We start from the raw sequence: 16,707 nt of genomic DNA on the forward strand, positions 1-16,707 counted from the left end.
TATCATGTCAAAGACAGATGTTATGGATGAGATGGGAGGTGAGGACCTTGATGCAATAGGCAAACATGTGGATCGAAAGTTTGACAAGCCCCCTGGTCCTGATTGAATGCATTCCAGGGTACTGAAAGAAATGGCAGAAGTAAAAGTAAAGACTTTGGAAATAATTGACCAAAATTGTCTCGACTCTGGACAAGTCCTTGTGTATTGGAAGAAAATGAATGTCATACCACTATTCAAAACACGATGTACTTACTGTAGGTAAAAGGGAGAGAACTATAGGCTACTTAGTTTAATATCAGTAGTTAGGAAAATGTTTGAAGCTATCACTAAAGAAGAAATAACAAGGCATCTGGAGCATGGATTCATATTTGACAAACTTTCTAGAGTTATCTGAGAATATAACAAGTACAGTAGATAAACGGGAGCAGATGAATGTTGTTTACTTGGATTTACAGAAGGCATTTGATAAGGTTCCAGATAAAGTTAGAGGTAGATATTAGCATGGATAGAGAATTGGTTAACAAATAGAAAGCAGAGAGTCATGATTCAGTGGTGTTTTTCTGGTTGGCAATTATTGATGAGTAGGGCTCCACAGGTTTGGTGCTGCGCCACAACTCTTCATGATATATATTACTGATCTGGAAGAGTCAACAGAGTGTAGTGCATCTAAGTTCGCTGATGACACTAAATTGAGTGGGAAAGCAAATTGTGCAGAGGGTACGGAGATTCTGCAGAGACAGAGATAGGTGAAATGTGTGGGCAAGGCTCTGGCAGATGGAGTACAATGTTGGTAAATGCGAGGTTATCCACTTTGGAAGGAAAAAAATGGAAGTGTAGTGGCAGCTACACTGCTACTGAAAGAACACACAACCAGACGGGTTGAGCTCAGTGAGCAGAACTAATTTATTGCTGGCTGCTGGGCTGGACTTGTACTCCCAGCCTGGACCTGGCTGAGGACTGCGCTGAGGGGTGCTGACGTCACCTGGGCATCACGTGGTCCCCCTGGACTTGTACTCCCAGCCTGGACCTGGCTGAGAACTGCGCTGAGGGGTGCTGACGTCACCCGGGCATCACGTGGTCCCCCAGCGTGAGCTTCTGACCCCTGTGCTAAGAAGGGGAAATCCCTGATGGTGCCATTTTGGCCGGCTGCCCCGCCGCATGGATTACAAGCGGGGCTGGTTTGCCTGCCTAGTGGTGTGCCGCCACAGAAGATCAGATTATTATTTAAATAGAAAGCAATTGCAGCATGGCCTTGCAGAAGGACTGGGAGGACTTGTACATGGATCACTAAATGTCAGTTTGCAGATGCAGCAGGCTATCAAGAAGGCAAATGGAATTTTGGCCTTCACTGCAAGAGAGATTGAATTTAGGAGCAGGGTGTTTATGCCACAACTGCACAAGATACTGCTGAGGCCACCTCTGGTGTGCTGTGTGCAGCTCTGGCACCCTTGAGTAAAAATGTACTAGCTTTGGAGGGAGGTCCAGAAGAGGTATAGTAGGTTGATTCCAGAGGTATGGGGAGATTGAGGAATTAAGAAGAACAAGAGGGAATCTTATAGAAATGTATAAAATTATGAAAGGCATGGAAACAATCACTCTGAATCAAAGATTGTAAGTAATGAGTTTAAGAAAAGGTATGTCCCCCGATCAAAAAAAAACTAGAGCAAATTTGAAGATTCCGATTCACTAAAAGAAAGTGAGAATTTTGGATCACCTTCAGTTCCCAAAATCTGAATTTGTTTTGCACAGCAATGTGAAGTTTATTTCAAGTCAAGTAGATCAGGAACATATAGAGACATCCACTTACCCCTTCATAATGTACATACATCACCAAAAATACAGGAGAGTAAGTAGGATCTGAACTTCCAAAAAGTATTTTGGATATAATTGAATTTTGGATATAATTGGATGCAGAAAAGTAACATTTAAATTGCATTAACAGCAGTAATTTTCAAAAATTAGATGGTGCATCCAATTTCTGGGGAGAGAGCAGATAAAGTTGCATTACCTCTTCTTGTACTCGTCTAAAGCCCCTTTAATGCTTGCAAGTGATCGCAGGAATCAATGCCAATCAGCCTTTTATGTTGCAAGTGTGAAAGCAAAATCAGCTCAACACTGACGTCAGATGATGACATCTCACACCGGGGATTGACGGCCTCGACCCCCAGAACAATCCCTGGGATCAGTGGATGCCAGCGTTGCAATCAGACAAGCGTGAAACAGGTAATTGCATTGTGGGATTGAAATGACCCAAGTTTTTTGCATGAGAATGAGAACAGGAAGAAAAGATTAAAATGAAGATACAAACTCTGCCATGGGAAAGTCGCGGAGGGGGGAGGGGGGGGAAGAAGAGAGAGAGAGAGAGAGAGAGGAAATAAATAGCAGTAAACAGCAATAAATGGATGAAAGAAAAATAAAGGGCTATGAGATAGGGAGTTTTTACTATCTTTTTAGGTATATATAGGTTTGCATAACATTGTAGGCTGAAGGGCCTGTACTGTGCTGTAATGTTCTATGTTCTAAAAGGGTGAGTTGAGGATTGGGGACTTGGAGGATGGATTAGCAGACCCTGGGAATGGCTGAAAGAAACTCCAGGGACCCCTGACGATAGATGGCCCACCCAATTGTGATAATGGCCTGATGATTGCAACATTCGCATTATTACAATGTAGATGGAGACTCGTTGATACATTGTGAAATGCAGCAGCTGTTCTTCAGTTACCCTTTCAACATTATGACCAGGGTACAATGATGTACATAACCTATAGCCCCATTTCCACTGGCACCTGACCCAGGAATTAATTGGGGACAGGGTCCAGTAGAAACAGAAAACTGTCAGCATGCTTGCGTCAAATGACGTCATTTCACATCGGGAATTAACCATCTCATCCCCTACTCTTATCACCAGCTTCAGCTGACGCCGGCGTGCTGATAAAACCAGTGGAAAAGGGACAGCAGAAAGTCACCTTTCTCCAGTTGTAGGTAGAACATTCTGTCCCAGTTAAGGGTAGCTCACTGGAAATGGCACAAAGGGCTTCCTATCCTGGGACAGACAATTAACAAAATTGGATGCCAGTGGAAAAGGGGCTATAGATTATAAGCTTGTAATGGTAAGAAAATGAATCCAAGAAACAACAAGAGCTATTTACCCTGCATCATCTTCATTTTTTTCAAAAGGCAACAGCCTAAACCAGCCCCTGGTTACTTGAGTCTTCAGAAGTGCATCCAAATTGAAGTCAATCTAGTTCAAGAAAAAAAAGAGACATATTCCTTTACAGACAAAGGAAGCAATGATAAAAATTTAAAGTTCAGATTTATTGTCAGAGTACATACATGACATAACATGTATATGTTATACATAACATGTATAACATAACATGTATAACATAACATAACCTGAGATTCTTTTTCTTGCAGCCCAGGCACAATTTCTATTTATCAGTAACGAAACTGTACTCAAGAAAAAAAGATACGTCTGCAAAAGACAGAAATATAAACAAGGAAATGCAAACAAATTGTGCAATACAGAAAATAAATATCCAATTATAATATAATAAATAATGTGCAAAGTAAGAGCCCTTAAATGAGTCCCTGATTGAGTTTGTTGTTGAGTCTGATGGTGGAGGGTAGCAGCTGTTCCTGAACCTGGTGGAGTGAGTCTTGTGGCATCTGTACCTCTTTGCTGATGGCAGCAGGGAGAGCAGAGCGTGGGCTGGGAGATGAGGGTCTTTAATGATTGCTGCCAACAATGACGATTGCTGTCAAAATAGGCGCATGCACAAAAACACCATGGTTTGATGTTTTCACTGCAGCTGCCAATGCACTCTGGGAGCTTAGTATCATTCAGTCCAGAGCTTTCTGCTTCATCAGCTCCCACAACCTACCAAATACTGAACTTAATATTTACCCTGTCAGAGAGTCACAGAATCAGGCCTTTTGGCCCATTGTATCTAATCAGACCACTGTAATTCCTTCTACTGATCTCATGTACTTGCAATTGGTCTGTTGCCCTGACATGCTTTGGTGATTCAAATGAACAGATGCTTCTCAGATTTTGACTGAGTCTCTGCCTCTCCCACCTCCTAAGATTCCAACCACTCTCATTGTGATGAGTTACCCTGTCAGATCCCCTTAAACTCCTTCCTCTCACCTTACACTCTCTTGTTTGAGGAATGACCATCAATCAAAATACATTCTTACTATCCCCTGTATTTTACCCCATCAAGTACATAGTGCCTAAATGTGGCCTACAGTATGTACTGCACAAACTCATCAAGCTGGGTTCAACCTAACCCCTCAAGCCCTTCATCACGAGGTATCCAAATACACCCAAACTATCACTGGTGAGACTACCGACAAATCATACACTTGGACAAGCTCAATCACTCTTTATTGCAGCTTAATCGAAGCCTCCAACGACCCAAGTACAAGGTGATATATGAGGATCAGTAGTAATTCAGAATTGATCTGGTCCAAGAATATACCTTTTACAACATAAATGACAATGCTAAGAATTTCATTGCCAGGGAAGTGAAGAATCTGTGTTTGATGATTCAGGAGTTTGAGGAGATTTTGAGGGTTTCTCAAAAATGTCTACAGGTGTTCCATGGAGAGCATTGTCTGACTGCATCACTGTCTGGTAAGGAGGTGCCAATCCACAGGACAGGGGAGAAAAAACTCCAGAGTTGTTAAATCACCCAGAAAACATCGTGGGCACCAGTCTTCACTCCATCGAGGACATCTACAAGAGGCAGTGTCTTAAGAAAGAAGCCTCCACTTTCAAAGGCCCCCATCACTCAGACCATGCCCTCTTCACAGTGCCACCCTTGGGGAAAAAGGTCCAGGAGCTTGAAGGCGAGTACCCAGCTGCACAAGAGCAGCTTCTTCCCCTCTGCCATCAGATTTCTGAATGGACAATGAACCGTAGGCACTGCCTCACTTTATCCTATTTTCTTGCAATTTTTATTTATTTTTGCAATGTAATTTATAGCAATATTTGCACTATAAAGCTGCCACAAAACAATGAATTTTGTGTCCTCTTCATAACAATAAATTCTGATCCTAATTACAATTGCATTTTATACTCATTATGATTTTTATGGCAAGTCCTAGTAGCAGTTGATCTGAATTAATCCCATGGAATGAAAAACAGAATCCTGCTCGTAATAAATACATGCAATTTATTGTCTGGTATGGACAAAACATTCTGAGTGATCTTGCAAGTTTTTAGCTACTACAGTATGTTGTAAACAACACTTCTAAAAGTCATTAGTTTCAGATATTACATCTCAACTTGGAGGCCACTGGGACAGATACGAACCCACTATAAATCAAGTTTTCAATGTTATGGAGAAACATGTTCTACAAACAGGATATGGTTGGAATTAGAAACTGATGACATCCTGCACAATAAAGTATGAATGGGCTGTGTACATCCCAAACCACATGCAGTCACATATGTAGGTTGGTATGTGGCAACTGAATGCCTGCTTGCCAAGTGAGCATACTTTAGTTACAGAAATCCTTTATAAACTAAAGCTTTAATCAAGAAATGGGACACACCACAGATCGCAGATGCTGAAATCTAGAGCAAATAAAAAACAAACTGCTGGAGAATCTCATCCATGGAGGAAATTAGAGAGCTGACATTTAGGTCAAAACCTGAGCAGGATTCCAACATATTTTCCATTAAGATTGAGGAATAAATTCTAATCCCGGTCTCTCTGGTTTGGTTGTTGTTAGAACCTGCTTTCAATGTGTGTTTTCTGATGGCTTCTCAGGAATTTTAAATCTTGCCTCATCCAGCATACAAGGCACCCATGTGGGAGAACTGAAAATTGTACAGCATTTAGACTGAGATATAATTGCAGACCTAATTTCTGCAGGACTGCCAAATCAATTGATGCATTATTACAAATGACATACAGTCTCCCACCAAGCAGCAGATGGGTTTAACATCTTTATGCCAATCAGGGGTAATGAATATCCTTCAGTCAAATCCAATCAAATGTAGCAACACTGTGACACAGCATACGGTTCTTATAGAACACACAAGGTAAACTAGCATTTTCACCATTTGACAAAATAAAGATCGTGTATGCAAACATATATCCTGCAATACTTCTCCAGTGAGTATCTACCTCAGGAACTTTGGCTCAGAATTTATGAGCTAAGGTCCAAGATGCAAATGCATCAAGGAGGGGAAATTTACTTGAACAGTCAAGCCCATTGGATTAAGTATTGCAGAAAATAGGAGTCAAAAGAGTCAGGAAAATGTGAATTTAGATTAAGGCTGAAAAGGAATGCAGAAGGTAGAACTGGAGCTTTAGATCTTGCACATGTTCTAACAAGTGCAAGGTGCTTGCAGCCACCAGAGGCCAGAAAGTAGATGAGCAAACAGATTATAGCACTGTGGAACAGGTGGCCATTCATGCTAAATGGCTAGGCAGACTAAGTTAGGATTCTCTATAGCAGCCATTCTCAACCTTTCTTTGGCTATGCCACACGCCCCCATTTCCCCCACACCCACACCCCTGAGACACTGGTCAAAGTTTATGGGCCCCCTTCCCTGTGAGGCAGTGAAGTTTTGGTTTCTTTCGTACTTCTCTCTTACGTATTTACGTTACATGAGGTGAAAAGAAAACAAGGCTTTTACTTAAATATGCTGTGGCCACTAGAGGGACCTTAGGGATCCTGTTGAGAATAGCTCCTCGAGACTGTCGAAGAATGAAATGTGGTCTCATTCAAACATACATAATATTTCTGGAACTTGACCAAATTGATGCAAGAGTATGCCCTAGCTGCAGTATCTTGAACCACAGGTCACAACCAGAAAATACAGGTTCAGTTATTCAGCACTGAGATTAGAAGAAACTTCTTCACTCAAGACTGCTATGAAGATGTTAATTGACTAAGTATATTCAAGAAAAGGTCTGACAAATTGACAAATTTTGGAGAATTACGGGAATTAAGCATATGGAGCTAGCACAGGAAAGGGGCACTGAGGTGAAAGATCAGCTCTGATCTCATTGTGAGATGCAGAATGGTTCACTGCATTTATTATGATTTACAAAAATCAATTTCAGTGGTTTCCACAGAACTTGAGTCGAACAATCTTTTTAATATACAATTATCCCAAGATGCTTCAGAATGGGGTAAAAAAAAAGCAAGAAGAGTTGGTCAAAGGTTCAGAGATAGCTTTACAGAGGATTTTTCGACGTGAGGTGCAGGAGATTAGGGAGAGAGGTCGGGAGATAAGGGAGAGAGGTCGGGAGATATTTAGTGATGGTGGGGAGGATAGGATATCGAGGTAGTCAAAAGAAACACACAAGATCATTAAGAGAACCAGAATGGATGCAAGACCAGAAGATGTTTTTTAGCTCAAAAAGGCGGTGGTTGCAATAGGGAAGCTATACATGAGGAGGAGGAATTAAGATGAAATCAATGAGGATGGAAATCTATTTAAATAAGCAAGAAGTGCAGGAGCAGATTTAAGAAAAGCCTAATAGCCTGAATACGTCTGATCTCAGAAGCTAAGCAGGCTCAGGCCTCAGTACTTGGAGGGGAGACCATCTAGGAAAACCAGGTGCTGTAGGTTTCTGTGAGGGGCGCTGGACAAAGTGGCGACTCCTGTCTGCCTTACAGTAGAGAAAATTTAAAGAATTTCATGCATGTTGTGTAGACAAGGAATAGATTGAATCAATGACTAAAATTGAATCAATGACTAAAATTGTGTGCTGAATGTTGAAGACACAGTCTAGGAATGTACAAATAGCACACACTTTTTTTGGTCAAGTGTAGCAAAGGAAGGTGTCAAGATGATGCCAAGGTAGAAATATCTATCATTGAGGAACAAGTGATGGCATAGTTCTTCCTAATGTTCAATCGAAAGAGGTACTGACTTGTCCATAACTTATCAACAGAAGGGCAGGATGGTGATGGGAAAAATAGTAGTGGAATTGGATGCCACCAATACACATGCAAGAACTGATTCTCCAGCAGAAGGTGAAATTGTCTTGAGCTTGATTTATTTAGTGGTATATCAAATTCACTTTTCTTTTGCTCTTCTGTACGAGTGTAAATTCACAGCAGAGTGTAAAACTGCATTATCCTAATTAAACCATGATGAGGGTTCAAACTAAAACCTGCAGCACAGTTTACAACCTGAAGAATGAAAGCTGCATTTTAAGGTGAAAACCCCATCAAATTAATCAACTCTGTGTTGGAGTCATTGCAAGATCGTCACTTTCAATTTGGTGTAATGCAGTCTGAAAACTGGTGTTTATATGGAAAACAGCAGAAGTGCTCATAAATGCAAATACTCTGAGATCAAGGTTTAGCACAAAACTCTTTCACCTATGCTCAACAATTTTGTACAGAAAGGATCTTCATACAGAGATAACCTGTAGCACTGATGTTTGTGAAATGTAATGCCAATAAAAGAAAACATACTGTTGATACATAGACTATCCTGTGCACTGTAGAAATTGGTACATTACACCACATGGATAATTATGCAATCAATTCAAGACCTAGAACATTGTCTCCTTTAATGGCAGGAAACCTACAAAATCAATCAAATGTAAGTGAGGACAAACAAAAAGAAAATTTAACCATTCAATCAAATAATGAAACCAATTTCCAATACAAGTAATTCTATCATTCTTTACTTAATGTACCAATAATAATTTCATTAAAGAATGAGCAAAGAGGTTCCTTGGTCACTCATGATCCTCCTGATCGTTGATGGCATAGATCAGGAGCCTGGAGACCATCAGAACCAACACACAACTTCAATCCAGAAACAAGAAATTCTCGTGATTAGATCCTCCTTTCCCTCTAATTCTGACAATTCACTGCCCCCAGCCTGCAACCTCTACTTCAAAGATAAAGACAACAAATGTGTGCAAACATCAACACCTGCAAGTTCCTGGACAGGTATCATCCAGAAAATTGGAAATTGTTGTTAAAAAGACAAATTATACTGCAGATGCTGGAATCTGAAATGAAAATCAGAACATTGGAAGAACTCAATGGGTCAAGCAGCATCAGTGGAGATAAAAGCACTAAGTTAATGTTTTGGGTTGAGACTGCATTAAATCTGAAGAAAGATTGCCACTTTATGGCATTATGAGGCAGGGTAGGACAGTAGGTGATAGGTTGAACCAAAACCAGGAGAAACTCAACCATCCATCTGTTTTTTTTTCCTCCATTTGTTCATCCCTCCCATCCCCTTCCTTCCACCGGGTTCTATCTGCCCATCATCCTCTCCCCACAAGATTCCAACTATAACTTCCACTTTCTATTCCATCTTCATACTACAATTTACTAACAAATGTTTCCTCTTCCCTCTCAGTCCTAATGCAAGGTCTTGACAAGAAACATTAATTTTCATCTTTTGCCTTCACAGATGCAGATTGACACACTGAATTCTTGCACATGTTCTAACAAGTGCAAGGTACTTGCAGCCAGCAGAGGCCAGAAGACACAGTCGAATCTCACTTCTCATTCCTCCAAGTTCACTGGTTGCAGGCAATTCTTATACTGTGCACAGAATTTAACATTTATTAAGTTCACTAGGCTTTGGTGATTGAAAGGTAAAAGGTTACTTCTCAGGGAGGTTCTTGTCAGTTTTCAGAGAGAGATTTGTTGCTCGTTGGACCCACCCCCCCCAACTGATTCCTTCAAATCAGCCACTTCAGTGTCTTGCCGAAGAAACTTGCCCCCTCAGGTTTCTCCAGATGATAACCTCTTTCTTTCAGGTCACCACAGAGTTCCTTCTTGTTTCCCTTATTCCAAGTGAAACATTAGACAGCTAGTCCTCTCCTCTTGCATGAACCACAAGGGCTTTGACCAGGCTGAACCATGAACTCACAACCCATCTTCCAAATGGGGTTTTCCACAAGCTTGCCAGCTTGTCCTGTTCCAGTCCCAGCTGCTGTTGCTGACTGTAACACTGTAGAAGTGATCTCTGTCTCTCTTTCTCTCTGACTCTCTGCTTGCAAAACCACATGACCCTCTTAGAACTGCTCTAGACAATCTGCGGCTCCAACAAGATCTTTCACCTGTTGCCTTTTTGTAACCAACAATCCCTGAAAATTGAGGACCAAATCCTCTTCCTTCATTCAATCAGAACTATATTCCAACAGAGGACCGAAACCAATCCTTCATCCAATTGGTTTATGTCTGCAAAGTTGCCTATCTGAGCTAGCCCAATTTTGCTACTTTTATAAATACAGTACAACTCCGATTATCTGAAACCGGATTATCCAAAATCCTCAGTTATCTGAAATTTTTTGGACCTGGATGCGATGTCCGTTTGGCTCCAAACTCTTTTTTGGATAATTGAGAATTTCCGAAAAATCAGTAATCTTCATTTATCCTCAAAATATTACAGCCGAAATGGCGCCAGTTAGTGTCCGAAAATATTCAGATAAATGAGGACCTCTGAAACAAACAGAAATCCTCAGTTACTCAAAAAATATTCGGAACCGAACTGATGTCACAGGTTGAAAACATTTTGGAAAAAAAACCTCTGAGTTGAATTTAGAGTTTTTGGCATTGAATTTATCTTATTTTGTTCAGGTTATTTTTTGCTGAGAATTAAAATTTATTTCATGCTTAAAAAGCTTTCCCTTGTTGTCTGTTGTTGTTTCAACACTGTTACAAGTAATGTGCTGTTCCTACTGGGCTGTTTTTTAAAAAAATGACCAGTTATCCAAAAATATCATTTATCTGATGACAACCATTTTGGATATTTGGAGCTGTACTGAATTCATCTGCTGTGGTTAGGGTTAGGGTAACTTTAACCCTAACCATAATGTTCTTGAAAATCATTGGGTATCAATCTCAAAATAGAAGTGTTTAACTGGGCTCCTATCTAGTGCCATGTGCAAGAGTTCCACAAATCTACAAAGCTTTGTATGAAGCTTTTCATCATTACTCTTGAATGGCTAAATGCTGATTTTATTTTTTTCTGACTGCCACCCCATCAGTTATTTTTCATCCTACTTCATCATTTCCATTCATCAGTATAAATACACAATCTATATTTTATGAGATATTATAAACATTTTCAGAATTAATTCTTGGAGCCCTTGCATAGTTCTGGTGAATCTTTAGTCATTCCAGGGGAACTGATTTTAAAAAAATATATAGACATCAGCATGATAACTGGCCATTTTGGCCCACGAGTTTGTGCCTCCCAATTTACACCCAATGAACCTACACCCCCGATACGTTTTGAACAGTGGGAGGAAACTGGAGCCCCTTGGAAACCCACGCAATCACAGGGAGAACGTACAAACTCCTTTCAGACAGTGCGGGATTTGAACCCTAGTCCTGATCACTGGCACTGTAAAGGCACTGCACTAACCACTAGCGCCGTCAATGTTTGATACTGTTTTCGTGCAGAACCTTGACATGTGAAGGGCTTATTACAGTGTGTCGTCAGGGTCATGCTCCACATTGGAACTGAAATGCAGGAAACAGGCATTTATTTGTCATTAAAAATAATGCAACAGAAACATGGGCTACTGGAATCCAAATGATTTCAACCATGCCCTGTGGATTCAACCATTAGTACCAAGACCAATGAGTCTAAATGGGCTCCAGCATCAAGAATTGCTTTTTTGTGATATTAATGAGCTGGAACAAGAACAAATGTAACCCTAAATCCTTTCAAAACTGACATTTTGATTAGAGTCAGGTCATATTTTGCAATGCTTCATTTGCATTTTCACATTTGGTACTTCTCCTCAAAAGATCCAGGTACTGAATTGCCTTATAAATTATCTGTAAATGTAAAAGCTACTTCTTTAGTGGGGCACCTTGAACTGATTAAAATGCATTGCTTCTGACTCCGGCTTTGATTAGATTCCTGCTCCCTGTTCCAATACAGGCATTATAGAGGGCATGCCATGGAGAAAAATTATTGTTCAATGAAGCTAGACTGTAGCACATTTTAGATTTTCATAAAACTTATTGATGTTCAAATTGAACCCCTGCCTTATTGCAGATAATTGAGGTCTCTATCATTCTATCATTGGATTTCAGTAGGAGATTTCACATTTTCTCTTGCTCCTCTTTGACTAATTTTGTCCACCTTGTATTTTGCATTCCAGCTTGACCTTGACAGAGAAGCCCAAGTTGGGCTGAAGCTTCCAAAGGGCAGCAGCACTTACTGTAAGACTCTTCACATTGGAAAGTGGGGAGTTGGATTGGGTGCTTCTGCCACAATAATTCGGCCACAGTAGATTAAGGGTGTTGCACATAGAATGCTGGATCCACACCTTGTGGACAGGAACAGGAAGTAACCAATAAAGAAGCCCTGATGGAGGTGTTGCAGTGGGATCTAAAGACCTTGGGTTCTACTTGATTGTATTTGGTAAGTAACTGACAGAGAAAAAAAGGAATCTAGGGCAATGGTTCTACTTTTTAGAGAAGCAATTGAGTGGAGAACCCAACCTTTTTATCTGAGGCATTAAGATAGAACAGAATGTGTCTTAGCCACTGTTTGCAGCCTCTCCAAGAGAATAGGTTGCTCAGGGATAAATGGCTCATTCTCTATACAAACAGGACAGGCTACCACAAACCCAATGCATTGCTAGCTGGAGGTGAAGGAGGAGGTAGAGGTGGAGGAGGGCATGGCACCCTGGATTCTCCAGAGCTAACCTCAATGAGCATGGCAACTGTGCAGAGTAGGCCACTGAAAAACCAGGCTAAATGGATCTAGCCCACAGTAGTTTACAGAATGCCTGGGTAAGGAGCTGGCTTGGAAATTACTTGAAATGTGAATAAAGGGCTTCCTGAAATGCATTTGGGGATAACCCAGAGAAAACAATGGATGCCAAAATCAAGAGGAGCAGCAGTTTATTTGACATCTGGAAGCAGGAGTTCACCAGCTGTCACGGGCATTTCAATGGTGGGGCCACTCACCAATCAAAAGACTGCCCCAAGGAAGGAAACAATGTTCTCAATGGCATGAGAGTGATGAGATCTACCTATGAAGTTAAAAGACTGGAGCTGTCTTACAGTGTAAATTACCAAGCATGCACTTGAGGCAATGCGGCTACAGCTGCCACAAACTCCTTGATCCAACAGCACTTGTTGTAGGTTGCATTGTGGTAAAGTCCAGCCTGCACAATGGACAAACAAGAAAAGGCTCTCACAAGGGCAGACCCACAGAATGCGATGGAGAACATGATCCATATTTTGTGTTGTAGCTGCACTGCTTTATAACAGCTTACAAACAAATAAAGAATACACTCACTTGTTTCTTCCAGCACACCATGAAATCAACTTTCTTTTCATCTTCTTCAACTCCCCAAACACCACTCAGCCACACCTCTCTGATCTTTTCATTGGACCACCGCCACATAAGTGATCTTGACGTAATCACTCTCCTACTCCAGAAACTGCCCCCACCCTCAGCCTCTGAGCCAGGCAAGGAAATGACTGATTGGAAATGTCCCATTATGTTACGGTCCAGAGGGTTGATAGTTCGGACCGACCTCGTACAATAGTGCAGTGTTGCGAAAATGAAATCCTGTGTGTACAATCTTTGTGCATTATTTGAACAGTAGAGTGTGGACTTCTTGTTTCTCACTGACTATTTAACATTGGTGATTTCAATTTTTTTTAATTTAGACATGCAGCACAGTAACAGGCCCTTCTGACCCATTAGCCAGTGCTGCCAAATTACACCCAATCGCTGGCGTTGTAATGGGATTGCACTAACCACTATGCTAACCCAAGGGTACAAAAGTTAAGCTTACAAAATTGTGTCAGGCAACCAGAGATGGGGACAGAAACTACACTTGCAACAGGTTTGCCAATTACCACGAGCTACTGCGGCCACCATTATTTTTCTTTCGATGCAGTCAGCTCAGCTACTCAGATTTACAGGGAACAGCACACGTACAAAATTATAATGGTCTTTATTAACCACAGTGGGGTAGGTTGAAATATGCAGCCCAAATGGAATGGATTGCACAATGCAATGAAACTGATGTACTGCAGAACTGCTACTACCCGAACTGCAAGTGGGGCTTTACAACACATATGTACTTATGATCAGGGACACAATTTGCAACTGCGGTGCAGGTACTTCAACTGCATTTTGTAGCTCAGTCACCTCCAGCAATCAATAAGAGTAGTTTATGCATCTTTTTACATCTCATTTTTTGGTAAGATTTCTGTGAAGCATCTTGGGAAATTTTATTCTCCAAGAGTGAGCTACGTAAAAGTAGGTTGTTGTTGTTAGTGACGCTACTTGCGAAATTATATTAGCCACAGAGCTTTCTAAAATTGGCAGATGCAAAATTGGAAGTGGCAAGGCAGGTTTTAGCACACAGCATGCTCCGATCTTCTGAAAATTATCATCTATCTTCCCGAGGAAGGGGTTAGAGCAGATGAGAGTTCAATAAGCTCTGCAGGTAAATCATAAACGTGCATTGCCTGCAATTGCGAGCATTTGACTAATTGCTAATCCTCCTGTTTTCTGCCTGTCAGTGAAACTTACCTTTTGGAAGCACCAAGTGAAAATGATGAGTAGTTGCCTTATGAGAGTTAAGATTGGGGGAGGGGAAGAAGTGGGGGGGGGGGGGGGGTGTAAGCTCAGCGCTCCAGCAGAGACAGATGACTTGCTTCACAGGATGCGAGTAAGCGTGGGCGTCCTGGCTGCTCTCCTGTGCAGCGATTATGGAACTATAATTTAAAATAATAGTCTGGTGCATCTGAAGCCTTTAATCTATTTTCTGTGCATGAGACACCAGCAGGGAGCAGTGACGTAGGAAAAAGGGTTCCTCACAGACTGTATGAGAGAGAATACCGATCTGTGGGCACTAGGAATCAGATGCTATTCATTGAAGGAAGTGCAGATTTCAATGTCTGAAATTTGCAACACAAATTTTGACTTTCAAGCAATGAAATTAAGCTTGAAATCTTCTGCTTGCTGGGATATTTATTGAACAAAAAAATTCACCCCAAAATGGCAATTAACTAAATTATAAGAATTATTTTGCATCATATTAATTGTTCACGCTTACAGAAAGTCTGCTGCAGGTATATTGATAATATATCAAAAAATAATTAATTTAGCTGATCAATTCAAAGAGGGCTTTGTTTTCCAATTGGCAATATGATCTAGTTTTGAATATAGTGATTGGTTAAACAAAAATCTCTTAGTGACCAACAACAGGATGTATTTCTTATCTTAACAGCAGATTCAGGTTCACAACATTATTGCATTTCCCACAAGTGCACATACCTATATGCAGCACTTCTCCTGATAACCCTATATCATTATAAGCTTCTTAGGCCTCATCCATCGTTCAACCGGAGATTTTTGGGTTAATTACATTTCCCTTACCTCCAGCTGCTTGCTGATGTTTTGGGTATATCCATCCTCAATGGATTTTTATCCATTCTCAAATGGTTTTTACTTTTCAAAGAAATCCTCAGTTACCATGGTTACATGCAAGTTTCCAGGTGGAATAAAGGCAAGTGGTAGGAACATGGGAGAAATTCTTTGGCTATTCTTCTAAGCCACTAATCTCATGTGATGGTCTAAGCAAAAGTGACTAAAGATGGCGTTTCATTGTCTCATATGACTAAGGTGCAACAAAAATCTTGCTCAAACTCTTTCCATTCTACCCCAATAATGGAGTGGATGCCCTCCATAGTGTCATAAGATTTACAGTTTAACATTAACTGCAGCAGTCCCCCATCCTCCCCGTCCATCAAATCCAAATAGCTGCTTTATGACTGAAATTTCACTCACTGACTCCTTCATCTGCCCTTCTTCACCCCTACATCCACTACCTTCAACCAAACTCATTCATCAGACGAGAACAACCAAACACGTTAACTTCACTAAATGAGGAAGTATCCGAATTTGCTTCTCAGAATGCACAATTTGGGTCAAAACTTTCATTTCATACCCAATAGGAAAAGACAATTACCCTCTTTTATTGTGCATCAGAATTTTATCTCGTCTACTGATCCAGGCTAAATACCACTTCCATCCCTAGAGGTGAAGAGAATCAGACAACTGGTCCACTAAAACAGAGGCAAAAATACACTTATCTAATCCAGTGATATTCATTTAGTTATTCATTGAGCTATATGCTATGACAGAAACTTCATTTCTTATTCATTGCTTCTGTTTTATACACAATTGATGGGTTTGCCTTGCCACTTCTGAGTGTAGAATCAATCAACATAACCATCTAATTTCTAAAGCTAACTCACTTTATACAAAAGGTGATTTCACGTCAGGCCTCCACTTTGAGATCGGCTACAGGAGCGGATGGAAAATTAAGAATTTACTTTTCAGACCTAAAAGGCTGCTCCAGCGTCCCATTCATATTCAGAAGCGTCTCTGGATCCGACGGAGGCGGGACGACTGGTGCCGTAGCACCACCCGTCATAAAAAGGCAGCAGAGCAATGCCTGTCTTCCGTACCCGTAATCCCCCAAGCAGCTACAACTGCTGTGGTTCCCAGAACAGTTCCAGCTGCATGGGGTATTGTGGGTAGGGAAGATGGCCATTGCTCTTTCGTGTTTTGAGCCACAGAGAGCGACCCTGAAGGCCGAAGCGGCCCAGTGTGGCTGTCCCAGCCTGCACCGGCCATCCTTCAATGGCTCCCGCTGCCCTGCCGGCCCCCACTGACAGCATCCCACTGCTCCACCAGGCCTTGTTGACAGC

At 41.2% G+C, this 16,707-nt stretch overlaps 1 protein-coding gene across 2 annotated transcripts in view; it reads right to left on the minus strand.

The window, feature by feature from the left end:
* Nucleotides 1–16,707, minus strand: part of LOC138750451 (rasGAP-activating-like protein 1) — a 313,399-nt gene that overhangs the window by 177,131 nt on the left and 119,561 nt on the right. For both annotated transcript variants that reach the window (XM_069912509.1, XM_069912508.1), the window contains exon 8: nucleotides 3,150–3,241. In XM_069912509.1, coding sequence (XP_069768610.1) covers nucleotides 3,150–3,241 — 92 coding nt within the window. The remainder of the gene's footprint in view (nucleotides 1–3,149; nucleotides 3,242–16,707) is intronic.

Source organism: Narcine bancroftii, unplaced genomic scaffold (assembly GCF_036971445.1).
Source record: "Narcine bancroftii isolate sNarBan1 unplaced genomic scaffold, sNarBan1.hap1 Scaffold_151, whole genome shotgun sequence".
Lineage (NCBI taxonomy): Eukaryota > Metazoa > Chordata > Chondrichthyes > Torpediniformes > Narcinidae > Narcine > Narcine bancroftii.